This window comes from Lepidochelys olivacea, assembly GCF_965140295.1.
Source record: "Lepidochelys olivacea isolate rLepOli2 genome assembly, chromosome: 9".
In the NCBI taxonomy this organism is placed as follows: Eukaryota; Metazoa; Chordata; order Testudines; family Cheloniidae; genus Lepidochelys; species Lepidochelys olivacea.
Genome location: NC_140419.1, coordinates 28,753,079 through 28,773,927, shown reverse-complemented (window position 1 = coordinate 28,773,927; position 20,849 = coordinate 28,753,079). Strand labels below are relative to the sequence as shown.

The 20,849-nt window shown below is 41.3% G+C and overlaps 1 protein-coding gene across 3 annotated transcripts in view; it reads left to right on the top strand.

Moving 5' to 3' along the window:
* The window catches only part of GYG1 (glycogenin 1), a 26,147-nt gene extending 5,298 nt beyond the window's left edge, over positions 1–20,849 (top strand). Inside the window, exons 2-8 of one of the 3 annotated variants that reach the window (XM_084639900.1) lie at positions 1,123–1,246; positions 1,404–1,539; positions 6,510–6,684; positions 6,984–7,146; positions 14,043–14,169; positions 17,818–18,037; positions 19,977–20,847. In XM_084639900.1, coding sequence (XP_084496026.1) covers positions 1,535–1,539; positions 6,510–6,684; positions 6,984–7,146; positions 14,043–14,169; positions 17,818–18,037; positions 19,977–20,162 — 876 coding nt within the window. In that variant the 5' untranslated portion in view covers positions 1,123–1,246; positions 1,404–1,534 and the 3' untranslated portion in view covers positions 20,163–20,847. Of the gene's footprint in view, positions 1–1,122; positions 1,247–1,403; positions 1,540–6,509; positions 6,685–6,983; positions 7,147–14,042; positions 14,170–17,817; positions 18,038–19,976 lie in introns of all 3 variants that reach the window. The other 2 variants (XM_084639898.1, XM_084639899.1) reach the window with 2 other exon arrangements.

Sequence of the window (20,849 nt, the reverse complement as noted above, 5' to 3'; positions counted from 1 at the left end):
AATCTCCTAAAGCAAAATAAAAATTCTGAAACTTGTTTCAGTAAACACAATTCTCAACACAGCTATCCATCTTCCTTGGCAGCAACCCAGGTGGACTTTAAATTGGTGGTTGAAACTGCTTTGATTTAAATCAGCAAACAGAAAATCTTGATTTAAATCACTTATTTAAATCACATTTTGCATATATATATATATTTTTAGTAAAATAAAAATTGATTCTTACTAGTTAGTTGCAAACAAACATTTTAATGGCTACCAAATAGAGCCTTTACACCAGGGATCGGCAGCCTTTGGCACGCGGCCCGTCAGGGAAATCCACTGGCCAGGCAGGACGGTTTGTTTACCTGCAGCGTCCTCAGGTTCGGCCGATCACAGTTCCCACTGGCCGCGGTTCGCCGTTCCAGGCCAATGGGGACTGCGGAAAGCGGCGTGGGCCGAGGGATGTGCTGGTTTGAGCATTAGCCTGCTAAATCCAGGGTTATGAGTTCAATCCTTGAGGGGGCCATTTAGGGATCTGGGGCAAAAATTGGGGATTGATTCTGCTTAGAGCAGGGGGTTGGACTAGATGACCTCTTGAGGTCCCTTCCAACCCTGATATACTATGAACTTCTACAAGCTTAACTGTTGCCACAATTTAAGTTGCAATTCACTCCTTTTCATATTACTAGATAGGAGCTAACAAGACACTTCCCATTAAAAGCTTGTATTCTCATTGTAGTTTTGCAACAGTCTTGCTAAACACATCTGCAAGGTCTGATCAAATTTCAGAATACGGTTACTCCATATGTAGATCTCAAATGTACTAACACAACTCCCTGAATATTCAGATTTAAACGCCTCTCTGAGGGACTGATGCTAGAACTAAAGTAGTACTATCTGGCAGACAGATACTCACTGCAGGCTGGCCAGAACAAAAACACCTTACATTTGCAACTGATGTCTACATCCCAGCTAGCAGTCCATGGTGTGGATTTTGAGTTCCTTCTGGATGAGGAATTTGCATCCAGGTCCTAGTTGAGTTGTATCCACAGTGTATATTAGAATGAAGTTTCTATTTGGTAAACTAGAGGGTTGGATAATTTCTCTCCACACAATATGGAATGTGCTTCCTTCTACATTTAGGACCATGTCTGTCAATGCACTGGCTGATCTAATCAAGACATGTTGCTGTAGCATACCTCAACTGTGCCAACCTCTTCCATAAATGTTGTGCATGCCTACTAATGTACAAGGGATCTTAAACACAGTGAGTGGTTTATTTACTCTTCTGAGGCTCCTCAACATAACTCTCTACCTAGCACCTTCTGGCGTGAAATACAATGGTGGAGCTGAATAATTTTAGCAAGCATACTTTGATTTAAAACTAAATGTGTATACTAACAGAACTTCTCTTCCTTTTCAAGATCAGTCTTTTGTGACTCTAGCTACAAATGACTCTTATGTTAAAGGAGCACTGGTCTTGGGTTCATCTCTGCAACACCATAGAACGATAAAGAAACTAACCGTGCTCATAACGCCTCACGTCTCTGCTCCCATGCGGTATGTCACTTCATGAGTATTTTCACCTAGTTGTTCATTCAGTGCTCTTGTTACAATAATTTTTAACCCCCAAATGAAAGCTCTCTGTAGTGACTTTCTAAAGCTGGTCAGAATATTACAAAACGCTAAGGGCAGTAGATGCCAATTAGTATTCCATGAGCTTCTATACACTTGCTGCTTCCAGCAGTAAACTATCCAACCAGAGCATACTGGTTGACAAGTAGTACACTGAAGAGACTGACAAATAGCTAAACGTAAGCCACTAACCAATGAGAGGAAGGATGGTCTTGTAGTTAAGGCAGTGGTCTGGGACTCAGATCAAAGTTCAATATCTGGATCTACCACAGACTTGCTGGGCAAGTCATATAATCTTTCTCCGCCTCCCTTAATCCAGTAAAATAGAGATAATGCTTCCTCTCCTACCCTTGTTTGTGTTGTATTTTAAGGCTATATCTATGCTACCACTTATGTCGATAAAACTTACATTGCTCAAGGGTGTGAATAAACTACCCTGAGTGACATGAGATACACCAACAAACGCTGGTGTGAACAGCACTATGTCCGCAGGAGAGTTTCTCCCACCAACACTTAAATGTATACCCCAAATTAAAAAACCCAGTAAAAACTAAAAAAGATGTGGACAAGGGGGATCCAGTGGACATAGTGTACTTAGATTTCCAGAAAGCCTTTGACAAGGTCCCTCACCAAAGGCTCTTACTTAAATTAAGTTGTCATGGGATAAGAGGGAAGATCCTTTCATGGATTGAGTACTGGTTAAAAGACAGGGAACAAAAGGTAGGAATAAATGGTAAATAGTGGCATTCCCCAAGGGTCAGTCCTATTCAACTTATTCATAAATGATCTGGCGAAAGGGGTAAACAGTGAGGTGGCAAAGTTCGCAGATGATACTAAAGTGCTCAAGATAGTTAAGACCAAAGCAGACTGTGAAGAACTTCAAAAGGATCTCACAAAACTAAGTGATCGGGCAACAAAATGGCAAATGAAATTTAATGTGGATAAGTGTAAAGTAACGCACATTGGGGGGAAAAAATAACCCCAACTATACATACAATATGATGGGGGCTAATTTAGCTACAACTAATGAGGAGAAATCATCGTGGATAGTTCTCTGAAGACGTCCACGCAGTGTGCAGTGGCAGTCAAAAAAAGCAAACGGGATGTTAGGAATCATTAAAAAAGGGATAGAGAATAAGACTGAGATTATCTTATTGCCCTTATATAAATCCATGGTACACCCACATCTTGAATACTGCATACAGATGTGGTCCCCTCATATCAGACAAGATATACTGGCATTAGAAAAGGTTCAGAAAAGGGCAACTAAAATGATTAGGGGTTTGGAACAGGTCCCATATGAGGAGAGATTAGAGGCTAGGACTTTTCAGCTTGGAAAAGAGGAGACTAAGGGGGGGATATGATAGAGATATATACAATCATGAGTGGTGTGGAGAAAGTGAATAAGGAAAAGTTATTTACTTGTTCCCATAATATAAGAACTAGGGGCCACCAAATGAAATTAATGGGTAGCAGGTTTAAAACAAATAAAAGAAAGTTCTTCAGTCAGTGCACAGTCAACCTGTGGAACCCCTTGCCTGAGGAGGTTGTGAAGGCTAGGACTATAACAGGGTTTAAAAGAGAACTGGATAAATTCATGGAGGTTACGTCCATTAATGGCTATTAGCCAGGATGGGTAAGGAATGGTGTTCCTAGCCTCTGTTTGTCAGAGGGTGGAGATGGATGGTAGGAGAGAGATCACTAGATCATTACCTATTAAGTTCACTCCCTCTGGGGCAGCTGGCATTGGCCACCATCGGCAGACAGGATACTGGGCTGGTTGGACCTTTGGCAATACTGGGTCAGACCATTCTTATGTTCTTAACACAGCTAACGCCACTCATTGGGGGTGGATTAATTATGTTGATGGGAGAGCTCTCTCCCCATTGGCATAGAGCAGCTACATTAGAGAGCTTACAACAGCGCAGCTGCGCTGCTGTAAGATCTCTAGTATAGACATTGCCTTAGACTACAAGCTCTTCAAGGAAGGTTCTGTTTTGCTGCCTAGCACAACTTACATTAAAAAGGGGGGGAAACGGCCCATTAGTTTAGGGCACTAGCTTGAGACTCCGATCAAGGCTGAGTACCCTGCTCTTCTACAAAGCTTCCTGTGTGACCTTGTTCAAGTCTTAATCTCTCTGCCTTTGTTCCCATCTGTAAAACGGGGGAGACTTGTCCTTCTCTAACTCATAGGTGTTTTGAGGATAAATGCATCAAAAGCCGAGGCACCTGGATAATGGAGGCCATATAAGTAAATTAGATAGAGTTTCAAATTTGAAACAACTCATGCCCCCTGCAAACTTTAATACTTACAAAAAGAAAAGGAGTACTTGTGGCACCTTAGAGACTAACCAATTTATTTGAGCATAAGCTTTCGTGAGCTACAGCTCACTTCATCAGATGCATACTGTGGAAAATACAGAAGATGTTTTTATACACACCGACCATGAAAAAATGAGTGTTTATCACTACAAAAGGTTTCCCCCCCCCCCCCCCCGCTGGTAATAGCTTATCTAAAGTGATCACTCTCCTTACAATGTGTATGATAATCAAGGTGGGCCTTTTCCAGCACAAATCCAGGGTTTAACAAGAATGTCTGAGGAACAGTGGGGGGCGGGGAAGGAATAAACAAGGGGAAATAGGTTACTTTTTATAATGAATCAACCATTCCCAGTCTCTATTCAAGCCTAAGTTAATTGTATCCAATTTGCAAATTAATTCCAATTCAGCAGTCTCTCGTTGGAGTCTGTTTTCGAAGTTTTTTTGTTGAAGGATAGTCACTTTGAGATCGGAAATCGAGTGACCAGAGAGATTGAAGTGTTCTCCAACTGGTTTATGAATGTTATAATTCTTGACATCTGATTTGTGTCCATTTATTCTTTTACGTAGAGACTGTCCAGTTTGCCCAATGTACATGGCAGAGGGCCATTGCTGGCACATGATGGCATATATCCCCTTGGTAGATGTGTAGGTGAACGAGCCTCTGATAGTGTGGCTGATGTTATTCGGCCCTGTGATGGTGTCCCCTGAATAGATATGTGGACACAGTTGGCAACGGGCTTTGTTGCAAGGCTAGGTTCCTGGGTTAGTGGTTCTGTTGTGTGGTATGTGGTTGCTGGTGAGTATTCGCTTCATGTTGGGGGTCTGTCTGTAGGCAAGGACTGGCCTGTCTCCCAAGATTTGTGAGAGTGTTGGGTCGTCCTTCAGGATAGGTTGTAGATCCTTGATAATGCGTTGGAGGGGTTTCAGTTGGGGGCTGAAGGTGACGGCTAGTGGTGTTCTGTTATTTTCTTTGTTAGGCCTGTCCTGTAGTAGGTAACTTCTGGGAACTCTTCTGGCTCTATCAATCTGTTTCTTCACTTCTGCAGGTGGGTATTGTAGTTGTAAGAATGCTTGATAGAGATCTTGTAGGTGTTCGTCCCTGTCTGAGGGGTACTAGGTAGTTACAGTGCTAATAAACAATAGTCACATAAACACCACCCTATACCGGAAACCTACTGACCGCTATTCCTACCTACATGCCTCCAGCTTTCACCCTGACCACACCACACGATCCATTGTCTACAGCCAAGCTCTGCGATACAACCGCATTTGCTCCAAACCCTCAGACAGAGACAAACATCTACAAGATCTCTATCAAGCATTCTTACAACTACAGTACCCACCTGCGGAAGTGAAGAAGCAGACTGATAGAGCCAGAAGAGTTCCCAGAAGTCACCTATTACAGGACAGGCCTAACAAAAAAAATAACAGAAAGCCACTAGCCGTCACCTTCAGCCCCCAACTAAAACCCCTCCAACGCATTATCAAGGATCTACAACCTATCCTGAAGGACGACCCAACACGAAAGACTGTTGAATTGGAATTAATTTGCAAATTGGAAACAATTAACTTAGGCTTGAATAGAGACTGGGAATGGTTGATTCATTATAAAAAGTTGACAATCTGGAGGGTAAAGTTGTAGTTCAAGACCATTCAGCTTGTACACATATACAGTTTACTCCCTGATAGCAGCTCAAAATACTCAGGACATTTATGGGTTGGCTAGCCCAACTTGACTACCGGCATTAAACGTAAAATGTCAAGAAATCTGAAGCCATAAGCATTAGTCCCTCAAAGTAGTCTGTAGAAATCAAGATCTCTCTATGGATACTGATTAATTTTAGTAGGTTGACTAAATGATGATATAAATTGGACTTGCATAACTGCCAGGAGCTTTAAGAACTCATAGTGTATCTTATTTCAGTTTAGCTCTTCAGCGTTAATATGATGCTTTTAACTCACAGTGGACACAACATTGTTCCAAGAAACCATTTCCAAGTAAAAAGAAGTAAACTAAACTACCTAGATGTCTACTGCACTCACTGCCACCTGAAGAGCCATGGCTAAGTAAACACTCTCTTGATGAGCCAGATAAACTAGCAGCAGTTGGGTCTGGTCCTTGTGGCTTTAAAGAGCAACAAGTACTGTTCAGGATTCAGCTGCTGTCCAGAGTCCTGCACAGACCAGTCTAATAGCTTCCTGTTTCTTTGCAATAAGCTTAAAATAGTCTGTCACCTCACCAAGAGGCAGTGTTCTCAGGTCTGGCTGAAAAACTGGGTGGGGGGCTCAAACTACAAGACATGATCTGCCTGACTTGTGTATATACACAGCGCTTCAGTTCTCATTGCTACTGCTCCAGCACCAGTCAGCAGTACTAACTGGTAACTAAGGTATTTCTATGCTAGAAACTTGACAAGACTGTAGCGCACCTGTTTAAATAAAAGTAGACTAAATACAAGACAGTCAACTCCTTATTGTGCACTAAGAGTCTAGGCAATACAAAGCTGCCTTGGGGTTGGGGATATTGGAAAGACTAACTCCAAAAATAAATCAATGATTCCTACTTTCCACAGGAAAGTGCTAGAAAAAGTCTTCGATGAAGTCTTATTGGTAGATGTCTTGGACAGTGGAGATTCAGCCCATCTAGCACTAATGAAAAGACCTGAGCTGGGTGTCACTCTAACAAAACTCCACTGCTGGGAACTGACTCAGTTTTCAAAATGTGTGTTCATGGATGCGGACACAATGGTAAGTTATATATTTGCTGTTCAGAATACAGTTCCGTCTAGTGGCTTGCAATAGGAACCTCTTCTTATTGGGGACCTGTAATTTGGTATGCAGGGAAGTGCTCTTAAGCCTACAAAACAACTTTGTAATTGGCAGTAATAAGGGAATATCTCTGTCAAAGCTGTCCTCCATAAAAATGAGACCTTTGATATGAATGCTTACCTTCATATCTTGGGGTGGATGGCAAAATCAACAAAACATAATGCTATGAAGCGTCTAGCCTAGAAAACAGAAAGCAATTTTTTCCCCCCCACAACTAGGTTTTAACAAATATTGATGAGCTTTTTGAGAAAGAAGAGCTATCTGCAGCACCAGATCCAGGCTGGCCTGACTGTTTTAATTCTGGAGTTTTTGTTTATCGACCTTCCATTGAAACATACAATCAGCTGTTACAACTTGCCACAGAGAAAGGCAGCTTTGATGGTATGTATTGACTCCAACTCCAATTTTCAAGTTTAGATTGTTTAAAATGATGGGGGCAGCGGGGGAATGTCTCAGATGGGCATGCCTTAGAGGACACCACTTACATTAGAATTCCAGCACCTCATTGGAAAGAGTACTCATGTTTACAGGAAACTCATATGCATGGACTCTTATAGATAGATTTTCTGACTATAGTGAAGTCAGACTCAAACATCAAACATTAATAAGTTTATCTTGTATTAAAGGCCTAGATGGACTTCAGAGGCACCTTAATGAGTCTTAAGTGGCAAAGGTAGGCCAAATTAAACAGCCATTTCTAAAACTTTCTGTAGCTCTCAACTAGAAGAATGAACATTCTTTGGATTATAAACCAGTATAGTATCCTACATTTTAGATAAAAACTAGTCACTAATGGATTTGATTGTGTTGGCATCTTAAACATTAAATCAGTGAAAATAAGCTTCCATTAACTCAACTTTTCACAAAAATCATTTGTGGATATCCTTAGAGATAAGGTGAACATGATGTTGCCAAAGTTGGATTGCTCTACGTGGCTTTTTGAAATGATTTGTTCTGAAACGTTCTTCTACTCTCAGTAGCTAGTCAAATAGCTTTGAGTAAAATTAGGTGTTTTTATCAATCAGTAGCAGCATTTCCTCAAAAAAAAGGGGGGGGGATTTGTCTCTTTGGAGACAACAGTGGTGTTACTCAGAGGCAATGTGTGTGGGGGAAGCATGTAGGGTCCTGTGCTTCCCTTCTCCTGCACCCATTTGCGGCTTGGCTTGTACTGAGCATGCTCAGTAACAACTGCTGAAGTCAGCTGCCCTCATTCTGCTATCCTCCTCCTCCCCCCGAACACACACTGTTGGCAAGCCCAGGTCGTCTCTGGTGTTACTAACTAGTTTTAACAACCTTGTTCATGCTGTTTTGAGTAGCAAACTGTCTTGCATGCTTCTTACCTCCAAAGAGTTCGGATCTAATAGTCCCAAGAGTAAATGTCCTATCCCATTCAGTTGTTTGCTTTTTTGTATTCATTCTGGCAGGTATTGCTAATGGGCCCCTGAATCTAGAATGGTGGCCAAATGAGATTCTACAGGTGGCCTACTGACTGTAGGTGACCTGTGTTTAACTTCCTTTGGAGCACCATTTTCAAGTAAGTTGGTAGTACAGTTGAATTTGCTGCCTCACTAAATAACTGGACATGCCAAAAAAGGGATTCTGGTTCAGTCCAGAAATCCCATACAGTTGCTACATTGTGGACCAGCAAACTAAACAGGACTATCACTTTGAGGGATATGAGAAGACTTGCCATAGGTAGTACTTAATGGTAAAGAAACTCTGCCCTTACTCAGGTTTTAGCCCTCAACTGCAATAAAAAGCAGGGATTTAGCCTTTGAATTAGTCAGTGTTAATCCCTATTAGAATTCTAGTAATGAGAAAGTTTACAGACTGAAGATGAATTAATCACAGCCAGTGCTAACAAGTATAGAACTTAGTTGCAAGCTATGTAAGTACAAAATTACTTGATGTATCAGCCATACAAGAATACACTGAAGTTAGACTAATCAGCTTCTGGAAACTGCTTTTAGTATTTCTGTAGTACTGAAGCTTTGACTCATATGTGGCTGCATTAAGTTCAACTTCATGAAGAAAACCGCGCATCAAAAAGGGTAACTTCAACGCCGTGGGTTGAGTAACCCCATGTCACCTGGCTCTACTCTAGGTCCTGCTGCACTTCATGTTTTTACATATGCCACAAGCATTTTGCTTGATATCGTTATAAAATGTCAGTCAAGCAATATGCCTGTGGCATACGTAAAAGCGTGAGTAAACAGGCTTTTGATCTAATTTAGTATCAAGAAATACCTCTCCAATCTACTTGGGACAAATTCCTGACAACTGGTCTCCCACTAACTCTGTAGTACCTTTTAAACCTTAGAGGAGCTGTGGTTCACTTGAAGCTTACGGTTCTTCCTGAGAATAGAATAGCTTCCTAATCTATAGCTATCCTAAAATACTATTTCAAATTAGGTTAGCTTGACAAACTTGTGTTTGAGACAGGAAGTTTATAACTTTAATCTCTATCATGCAAAATCCCCAGTGTAGCCATAAAGAGCTTGATAAAGCAACTAGTGTAGCACACAGCAAACTTAACAGAATAAATCATGCTTGTGCTTCTTTGGGGTCAGACAATAACCTCATCATTGACAATGGTACAATGGCGAATGATCTAAAAGTGCAGCGAACCAGCATGCCTGTCTCAAATTATTTCAGTGAGTGCTAAACTTGGGCATTCTTCAAACTTTCAGCTAGTCCCATGTTTATAAAGCAGTGGTTCTCAATCCGTGGCCTATGGGTCACTTGCTGCTCAATCAGTACACAGCTGTAGCCCATGGACATCCTCAGGGCCCTACAGGTAGTATATATGTTGTGTGGATGCGGCCCACGTAACACAGACTAGAGAACTGCATATGAGGCCCACAATGGTAAATAAGTTGAGAACCACTGTTTATAAAGCAAAAGTTACATTACTGCTATGATAGGGACTCTAACATGGTAGTCAAAAATCTCACTTCTAAACATGGGAGATGAATTGTCAGTATGTCACCATCTTAAAAACTTTGTGCATAAGCATTATTAGATCAATAGGTTTTAATGTAACAGCTGTTTTTTTTATAGACCTGGTTATATGTATTGAATCTAGCAACAAAAAAGAAGCAAGCCTAAGGCTGACCTATAAGGGTAGTGGAGGAGCACTGTTAAAGTTTTTTAACTCTATTCATACCGTTTCCACCACTGGGTCTGTTATACTCCTACACCAGTCACTGACTAAAACAGGAGCACTTTATTAAATTTCTGCCGTACTCCAAAAAAAAAAGCTCGCACATGTCACTGCTGAAGTCTTCCAGTAGCATGCCATTCTGTTGTGAACATATCTGTTCACCAGAGCTATCTTCATCAGAGCACCAATCCTTAAGGGATCAGGTACAAGAAAATATATAGCTCAGGTATTACACCCTGGTAAACAAGATTCACACTAAAATACTCATTTTAACTCAGTGCCACTTTCTGCCAGCAGATCGAGGGACGTGATCGTTCCCCTCTATTCGACAGTGGTGAGGCCTCATCTAGAGTACTGTGTCCAGTTTTGAGCCCCACACTACAAGAAGGAAGTGGAAAAATTGGAAAGAGTCCAGCAGAAAGTAACAAAAATGATTAGGGGACTGGAACACATGACTTATGAGGAGGGGCTGAGGGAACTGGGATTGTTTAGTCTGCGGAAGAGAAGAATGAAGGGGGATTTGATAGCAGCTTTCAACTACCTGAAAGGGGGTTCCAAAGAGGATGGATTTAGACTGTTCTCAGTGGAAGCAGATGACAGAACAAGGAGTAATGGTCTCAAGTTGCAGTGGGGGAGGTTTTAGGTTGGATATTAGGAAAAACGTTTTCACGAGGAGAGTGGTGAAGCACTGGAATGGGTTACCTAGGGAGGTGGTGGAATCTCCTTCCTTAGAGGTTTTTAAGGTCAGGCTTGACAAAGTCCTGGCTGGGATGATTTAGTTGGGGACTGGTCCTGCTGTGAGCAGGGGGTTGGACTAGATGACCTCCTGAGGTCCCTTACTACCCTGATATTCTTTGATTCTACAGAAAGAAAGCAATTATCAGTGGCCATAAGACTTGCTGAATATTTTAATACAGCACACAGTGGTTACAACTGTTGGATACTAATTCTTTATGTTCACAAATTTCTTGGGGACCTATCTTCCAGTATGATACTGCTTGCCTCAAATGTTGGTAATACATGACTACAAAGTAGTCAAAATGTCTATTTCGTAAGACAGACTAAAAATATCCACTAGTTTTCCATTTCTGGGACATGACAAATTGATCTTATCTGTGAACTCAGCTATCCTAAAGGTTTAGGATAACATGATGCAATAATCTTGGTCCACACTACTGTACCTAATGGGGAGGGAGAAGGGAAACTGAACTTCATAACGGGAATGGCCAATGCTTACCTTCAGTGTTTCTAGCAAACTTCTAAAAACCTGGGGCTTTATGAATTTAAAAGCAAGACTAGCTAAAATAAAAAGTCTGCTTATCTTATAGTTTAGAGCAGTGCAAGGGAAACTTTCCATAGGTTATGTAATTTACTAGACTTCCTTCTAGCCTGGGATCCAAGCTGGTATTTGAGCAGTTAATAGTTTCAGATCTAAAACAACATATAGATGTAAGATACTAAAGTACTGATTATACCTGCAACTATAATAGCATATGGCACAATTATTATACAGTGCTAAGTTGAACTGGCATTCCCTTTGGTGGGATTGGAGGGGCTCTTGGTTTTCAGTAAGACTAGGACACTGAAACTGTCCATAACATAAGGAGCGAAGAATATGCAGTGGAGAGGAAGTATTGGATGATGGTGTTTGGGAGGAATTTAGTAACCTGTACTATGCAGGACGACTAGTGCTATGATGCAAAACATACAGCTGTTCTTTAGGTCTACACACATCTGTTCCAAACAATCACTCAGGATAGTAGAATCACTTAGTCTAAACTTACAGACAAACATAAAACATGGGAGGTCATGCAAAGATGCTTTCTAATATGGTAGGAGTCTTACAAAAGAAAGGCATGCAAGTTCCCAACATATAGTAATAGTTGCATATCTCTTGACTTAGAAGCGCTTTCCTAATAATATCTGAGGACAAACTCCCTTAGCTTCTGTGCTCTCTCATATTTATCCCACATGGCTAGGGTCCTACCAAATTCATGGCCATGAAAAATGCATCATGGACCATGAAATCTGGTCTCCCCTTGTGAAATCTGTATATTATAGGGTAAAGCACACAAAAGGCCAGATTTCACAGAGGAGATCAGTGTTTCTCAAATTGGGGGTCCTGAGTCTGACCCAAAAGAGTTGGGGGGGGAGGGGGAAGAGGAAGGTTGCAAGGTTATTTTGGGGGGAGCTGCAGTATTGGCACCCTTACTTCTGCGCCGCCTTCAGAGCTGGGCGGCCGGAGAGGGGTGGCTGTTGGCCAGGCGCTCAGTTCTGAAGGCAGCGCCTCACCTGCAACAGCGCAGAAGGGTGGCAATACCATACCAGGCCACCCTTTAATTCTGCACTGCTGCCTTCAGAGCTGGGCAGCCAGAGAGGGGCAGCTACTGACAGAGGGCCCAGCTCTGCAGGCAGCTGCGCAGAAGCACGGGTGGCAATACCATATCATGCCATTCTTGCTTCTGCTACTGGCACGGCTCTGCCCTCAGAGCTGGGCTTCCGGCCAGCAGCCGCCGCTCTCCAGCTGCCCAGCTCTGAAGGCAGCGCCGCCGTCAGCAGCAGCACAGAAGTAAGGGTAGCAGTACCACAGTACAGCCCTACAATAACCTTGGGATCTCCCCGCAACGCCTTTTTGGGTCAGGACCCTACAGTTACAACACAGATTTCAGATTTCAATCGCTGAACTCATGACATTTACTATCTTTAAAATCCTATGACCGTGAAATTGACCAAAATGGACCGTAATTTGGTAGGGCCTTACACATGTCACTTCTAACTTACTGCTGTATCAATTGGCTGCTTTGGCGAAAAGCTAACAGTAGATCACTGCCATGATTTCTTCAGAATTGTTATAGCTCACCTTTTGGCTCCGCTAGTGGTGATTTCATTCTGACAAGTGATCGTCTGGTGTCTCATGCACTTTTTTGCCCAAACTGGCTGGCTGGAGTAAATATAGTGGAGTTGTAAGTCAGACTAACAATGCGGGGAGAGTAGTAATACAATCATTTTAATGCTACCTTAATCCAGAAGCATACATCAGGAATCTCACTTGTGTGTCAAAGCTGTCTTCTCTTTACCAACATAAGATCAAATTCAAAATAGCACTATCATGTCCTAAAACAGAAATGGCCCAGTTAAGGGGCTGAGAGAGGGACTAGCATAGTTCTTCGTCTGGAAAAGTGCTGACACTATTTCTGTAAGTAAAGAACAAATGTCAAGGTGAACACCACAAACGAAATCCATTTCTCTGACTAATCCACTTTCTCGTCAAATTCCTGCATTCTGTTCAGCATTCCAAGTCTCTTAGGAAAACACATAATTGCTCTGCATCCAGGCAGTCATTTACTGTCTTCTGCTGTTGTAAACTAGCCTACATTCAAAATGGGGGTCTGAACACTTCGTGCATGCATCAACTGAAACATAAAACTTCTAGTTTCACATAAGCTTATGAAGCTAACTAGGAGCTTTAATATAGTTAACTTCTAGTATGACATCTCTCAGAAAATGTAATGAAGGCCTAGATTTGCTTTTAGCAAACCAATCAGTCCTTGATCCAAAAAAGCATTTTCATTATGTACAGGACCGCTGAGCCACATGTGGGCCTCTAATAATCAACCGTGGGTCAGAGTTATCTTGGTTACATGTGTAAATCTGGAGTGACAGATCATAATCTGGCCTACTGTATTTGCCTCACTGCAACTGAAATAACAAATCTGACACTTCCAATGTTTACTACTCCAATTTAACTCCACTTCAAGTTGTGAATGGAAACTGAGTTGCATCATGCAAGACCAAATGCATGTTCACATGTAAATTATATCACTAGGGATTCTAAGCTTTTGGCTGTCTTCTGGGAGGTAAAATAGCCTAAAGTATGAGTTAAGTTTACAAATCTGTAGCTGCCTCTGGCAAGAGGAAGAGGGCTAATGTGCCCTCCCAAGGGTGAAAATGTTATAGTTTAAGAAAACTAACTTCTGTAAATAGAATACTACTTTATTGCCACTAATTCCTACTGGGTATGCTAGCTCACGTGACTAAACTGAGTCTTGAATCAGTGATTTAGTGAAGAAATTTAAAACAGGAATACTGATAACTCTCCATCTTTCCCTTTCAGGTGGGGACCAGGGGTTATTAAACACCTTCTTCAACAGCTGGGCAACAACAGATATCAACAAACACCTGCCATTTATTTATAACTTAAGCAGCATTTCTCTATACTCCTACCTTCCAGCATTTAAAGCGTAAGTTCAGCATTCTTTCTTGTAGAAAAATGATTCGTAATCTAGTGTAGCCATTATATGGGCCAGATTTAAAAGAGCTCTTGTGAAGCTGACCTATCTCTTACTAGATGATGAAAAGGCTGTATAAAATCAGTTCTTTGACTCGATTTCAGTTCGGAGATTCAAGGTTAGGCCAAATGAAGGGTATGTGATAGCTAGTGCAATCTCTTAATTTCGCTTTGAACCATGTAATGGTTTAATTTAGATAAACTAATCAATGGAAGTATTGATTATGGAAGTATTCTTTACATGGCTGTGGCCTAAACTACCTCTGTCAGTGGCAGCAGCTCATTCTTTGAATTAATTTACCTAGCACAGGTGCATTTGACAAGGACCTGTTCTATTGCAAGAGTATAACTCAACACTCTTTTAATCACAGGTATACTACTGTGACCAAAGAGGCATTATCTGCACAGCAGTTGTCCTTGTTAAAGAGTTTAGTTGAGTGAGGTTTAGCCCAAACCAGTGTGGGCTGGGTATGGTGACAACTTTTATATAGATCAGGGGTGGGCAACCTATGGCACGCGTGCCAAAGGCGGCACGCAAGCTGATTTTCAGTGGCACTCACGCTGCCCGGGTCCTGGCCACTGGTCCGGGGGGCTCTGCATTTTAATTTAATTGAAGCTTAGCATTTTAAAAACCTTATTTACTTTACATACAACAATAGTTTAGTTATATATTATAGACCTAGAAAGAGACCTTCTAAAAACATTAAAATGTATTACTGGCATGCGACGTTTTCCCCATGTAATGGTATTTTGCATTGTTACTGGCCTAATTCTGATCTAAACTCTAGGATTGTTACAGCATAAAGTGTGAAAAACTATTCAAACATGGGTGCAATTTACGATCTTTTTATTACAACTGGACCATGTTAACTGCTAGCTTCAAAAGCGAATGAGGAGCAATTGCATGAAAAGGCCAACTGATCTTTAGATGACATCAAGTTGCTAGAGATTAATGCAACAGCTAACATAAGCAGTATTGTTGCTGGCTCAAGTTCAAACCATGTCTTGTGATCTGAACGTCTGAAATATTGTCAAGTTAAAATTAGAACGCTTATTTTAAGAAGAAATACATGCAAGCCACAGTGAATACTCACTACTGAGTAGTCAAAATAAACAGCATTCAGTAAGCTAAAAGCTATTGTGACGTACACCGTACTCTCCTCAGCTACTCCCTTGCTGAGATTAGTCATGCCACAAAAAAAAACTTACAATTGACCTTGTTGCCATGAAAGGTCAGCTGAATCTGCCTGACCCAGGCAAAAACTTCCTTCAAACTGAACGGAGTTAGATGCACATAATGAGCTGTTTAAAGATAGTGGTTTCTGGATTTTGAAAGTAACACATGGGCTGTCAGAATAGGCATTCTAGATTAACTTATTTTTGATGCAGATGCCCACATCCACTAGACACAGTTCAATAGCTGTAATGAACCAAACTTGAACCCTACTCTGACATCATTATCTAATCCTTCAGAGCCTCTGTACCATGAGGCTAAGATTCACACCTGCATAGAAAGTCATACATGCTGTCCAGCTTCAAAGCACTGGGTGGAGGTACCCCTGGTTTGGGGGATGAGGGGGGAATCCATTTGAACATACTTAACAGTTTTCTATAGAAAATAAAGGCATTTTCATCCTGACTGACTCTAAAATGAGCAGCAGCAGAGATCAATCCAGGAATGCATGGAATGTTCTAGTGTAACTATTGTAGAAGACCACTTTCCTTTACAAGTCTAATCTTATTCACACAACAGGAAGGATCAGCCTAAACCAGCACTTCTCAAATGTGGCGACCAATGCGGCCACTATAGCTACATGGAGCCACTAGGGGCTTTTTGTGCAGCCACAGCCTACTGGGCAGTGATTGAGGGGGAAAGCAGTGTTCACATACAAATATCACTTTTCACAGAAACAGACTTACTTGCTAGCAAAACACACACACACACACACACACACACAGCAAAAGAAACAACAACAACAAAAGACAAGAATGTGCAAAGCACATTTGTTTCTATTCTCTTTAGGACCGATGTAGTGCTGTAGCGTAGAGTTTCCCTGGAACAGATCCAATTGAGGGAAGGCTGGCCCTCTAGAGGACAAAATGGAATTGTCTTAATTCCATTAAAGTGGTCCTGACTAGCTTAAAAACTAAACTTGGCCATCTATTCTGATCCATTAGCCTCTCAGGCCCTGCACTTAAAGCCTGAAAACAAAGTTCTTCAAAGCAATCTCTTCTATGTTGCTTGTATTTAACAGCGTTTGACCTAAACTCTGGCAGTAAGATTCCTTCCGCTGTATAAAATCAGACCGCCTCAGATCACTTTCAAACATTTATACTGACACATGAAAACATACAATTTAATAAAATTTAGTTTAACTACCACAAAACACTAAATTTTTAACATGCTGTAGATCTTATCAATGGAGCTATGTTTACCCCAAGATCTGAGGAAACGGGAAGTATTTCCCAGCTGCCGATGAGAGAGCCAGGGCATCTGGCACCTGGGAACGTAACCTGGGCTTGTTGAATAATCTGATTTCTGCTGAAATGATCAGCAGTGAAATGGGGAATATGGAGATCAAAAACACTGATTGTTTTTGGGGGGTTGGACTAGATGACCTTCTGGGGTCCCTTCCAACCCTGATATTCTATGATTTAAAGTTTTCACTAAAATGAAAATGAGGCAGTTCACTGTTTGGAAGGTTTCTGCCTGCAGACTTGAGAAGACAGCATACTGCTTGACTAGATTCCTGATAGAAAGCTTCCTCTGCAACCGGAAGGGCTAGAAACTCCATAGCGATGTAACACCAAGAGCCCACTGGAGTGGGCTCTCTACCTTGCTAGTAGTAATCTAGTAGGACCGAAGAGACTTCAAAAATACACCCACTATAGCTGCATGATTTATGTAGCCCTTCCATAAAAAAATAAGAGTAATTAGACACTCTTGATCTACCTAGACAGCTGAGATTTTAAGGGTTCTGAACAGCCATGTATTTGAAGAAAGAAATTTGTCGAGGCAGGAGTGGGGTGGAGGGAGAATCATTAAAACACCTCCGTGCAGTCTCTCCATGGCAGGTGAGACAGACTGCATCCTTCTAGGATGTCTGAACTACCCTCTGCAGAGCTGCAGTGGCGGAAGCTTTCTGAAGCTGGATATTCTGACCAATTCCAACCTCCCCTTCTGTAGGGCTGAAGACTTAAAAAACAGTGATCTTATCACTGATGGCTGATTAGGCTAAGTGTATGGTGTCTAGCTATTTGGATCACTGAATCTGTAGTGGAAACTCTCACTCTTAAAACTTGTTCTGATTGCAACTGCTGCTTGAGACTGTTCCATCCTGAGTTCTCATGGACACCAAACTACCAAGAGACTGGCTGCTGTAAGTACTGAAATGGCCCAAACCACTAGGTTTTGGCTGTTTTCAATCTGAATAAGCTATTTGAGGTAGAATTCTATCTGCATTCTCTTGTTGCATAGTGATGCTTTCAGTGCCAGTAGGCAGTTGCAATTTCTTAGCTTTTTCTTTAGGAGATGGAATGCTATCTTGTATGTACTTTTCCTGGACATCTAATGTCTAATTCAAATTCCTTTGTTTGGCAGGTTTGGCACAAATGCTAAAGTGGTGCATTTCCTAGGAAGAATGAAACCATGGAATTACACATATGACTCCAAAACAAAAAGCATAAAAGGTGACACAAGTGATCCCACAGTGGTTCACCCAGAATTCCTCAACATGTGGTGGCATACCTTCATCACCAACATCTTACCACTACTCGAACAACATGGAATTGTTAAAGATGCCACTACAGGTGTAAAGGCGGTATGTCGTCATCTTCTATCTTAGATACCTGCATTGAAACAGTCTAAATGCGGATGTTCTGTACTTCCCCCATCCCAGACTTCAAATTACTGAAGGCTTCAGGGAGAATCCACTGACTTGAAGCATAGCTTTCTTCAACTCCTTGTTTAAGGTTTGAAATAAAATAGAACAGAGGAAATAACTGGGTTAGTCTGGTCGCTGGTGTAACTGTTTTTACTCACCTCCCTTTCTAAATAACTACTGTGAACTCTAAAGAATTACTGAAGAAGTGGCTACTAACAATTGTGTAGAAACCAAATTGGGGTAAATCCCCCACCACCACCACCCCCCAAACTACATACAGAGGCCTGTCTCTTACTGACTTCAAGCAAACAGACTTGGTCTTCTAGCTCAAGCAGTAAAGGCTAATTGTTTTGGGGGGTCAGTTCCCACAGGTGATACCCAAACAAGAAGGTTGTATGACAAAACAAGGAGTCAGGATCCTGAAGTCCTTAAGTAATTTGTAGCAATTTAACATTTGTACTCACTAATAGGAATTACCTGGCTGTTAACCGTTTTAAAGCTCACCAGATTAAATTTGAATAGTTCTACAACAGGTGTTCCTAAATATGCTGAACTAAATATTCTCTCTAATTTTCTAAAGTCCGCACATCCCAAGTTGGAAAGTGCTTGAACATGTGAGACTAAACTTTGTCTCAGTTTACTTCTAGTATTGAAGTTCTGCTAATACTGCAGAAATATTAACCCAGTTATCTTTTTTTTTTTTTTAAAGATTTTTGTCTTGTAACAAAATACTGAATTTTTACTGAATATCAAGACTTACTCTGGATATTCTGGAAATGATTCCATTCAGTGGAAAAGACCATACAGAACTATCTTGTAACCCACCCTTTGCTGGCCAGAGCAAACACTCATCTTATGCTCCCTAAATACTGATGAAGAGCAAAATGTTGATGCTGAATGGCCTAAAATTAAAACTAGGATTGAGGAGGGCCCTCCTATGTTAGAGGTTTCCCCTTATCACAAAACTGAATTCTGAGTATTAGATGAGAACAAGCAATCTCATACAGTGGTTAAGATCTCTCCCTGGATGAGTGTGCGCACAATGATGGCCACCACCGCAATGATATTATATATGGTTGTGATCAGCCTTGCAGTTCAGAAGCTACTCTGTAAAAGTAAACTAACTGCACTAATATTCATGCATCTCAGACTGAGGCTGCAGATAGTTATAAGCATGTTTAAAAGAACTTGGCATGCCATGAGTGCTCCTGCGACACTCCACAAGCTGGTGTTGACCATCCCTCCATGGGAGGGAGGGGAGAAAAAGTGAATCCTACATCGCTAGGGATTCAGTCAGACTAATCTAAAAGAAGCCAGAAAAGCTAGTTTAGGAAGATTGCATCTGTAGAGTAAGTGGAAAGTATAGGTTACAGCAACTTTCTATTTTTATTTTACTTTTCACACATGGAGTTTAATAGCATGTATGGAATGCAGCTTTGCAGTAACTTTATACTAAATTTAGTATAACAGAAAAAGTAGCTTTTAAGTTCTCAACCTTTCTAAGCCCAAAGTTACTGATCTATTTTAGAGCTATGCTTTCTCTTGTCCATCTTACACCTTTCTAATGAACTATTTGCAGCTGTCGGGCTTGGTCTATTCTCTGGCTTTCTCTTGTGGCTTCTGTAGAGAGGTATGAAGAACTTAAACCAATATTGACCAGTACTTTCCTGTGCGCTCTCCATTGACTTCTCAATTTGTTCATTTTTATTTTTTGGCTAGGAAAGTTGTATAACCCTTGCATTTTCCCCCCCCAAACAGTGCTTGCTGCTTTGCATGAGAACATCTCATTGGTTCTCCCACCTTCAGCCCTCTATTGCTTGGTTAGAAATAGGCCCTATAACTCTTATACTGTCTACTTACTATGCTCTCCTTCCAGGACGAGGTTACAGAGGCAGTGTCCCACATATCACTTTCAGCAGCAGCACCAACTTCACCACCATCTCCTCCACCAGCTGAATCTTCAGAAGAACGGAAGGAGAAGTGGGAACAAGGCCAGGCTGACTATATGGGAGCAGACTCCTTTGACAATATCAAGAAAAAACTTGACACCTACCTCCAATAGAAGCACTTCTATTGCCGATGTTCACAGAGATGCAAGAACTTGTTCCAGAGCTATAGCAGCTAGGAAAGTGTTGAATATGGTCAGTTAAGCTTGCTAGTAGCTTGATAATACTCATCAGGCTGAAGATCTTTGCAGTACTACAGGTGAGAACTGAGCAAAAGCTATAGAGTAGAAATCCTTGTGCCGGCTGTACCTGCACAATCCTGAAGCCTTCCCTTCTAAGTAAGACTGCTGGATATGCCTATTTTAAAAACAAACAAACCCACCCCTTGGGAACAGGGCACTAAACTGGCTTGACACTTATTCCTTTAAACATGTAGGGCTGTGCTTTACCTCTTAAAAGATGAATGGCGTTACTACTTTTTCTTGCTATCTTATACAGGCGACCCTATATTTTTGGGATTGTTTAGAAGTTGAAGTGGTTGCAACACTGCCTTACTCCAAATGTTTAGTACTAAACTGTTAGCATACATGCAAACTTAATACAACTTCTAACAGCAAAGGCACTGCTTTGTGGTATTAGTCTCACACTGAAGATCTTGACCAGGTTTTAAGTACAGTACATACAGCATGGTAGAATGTTTTTGTTTAGTTCTATATACTATGGGACTAGTAAAACTGAATTTTACCTGTAATATTGCACTCATTGCAAAATAAAAACTCATGATGCATTTCTGGCTTCCCTAA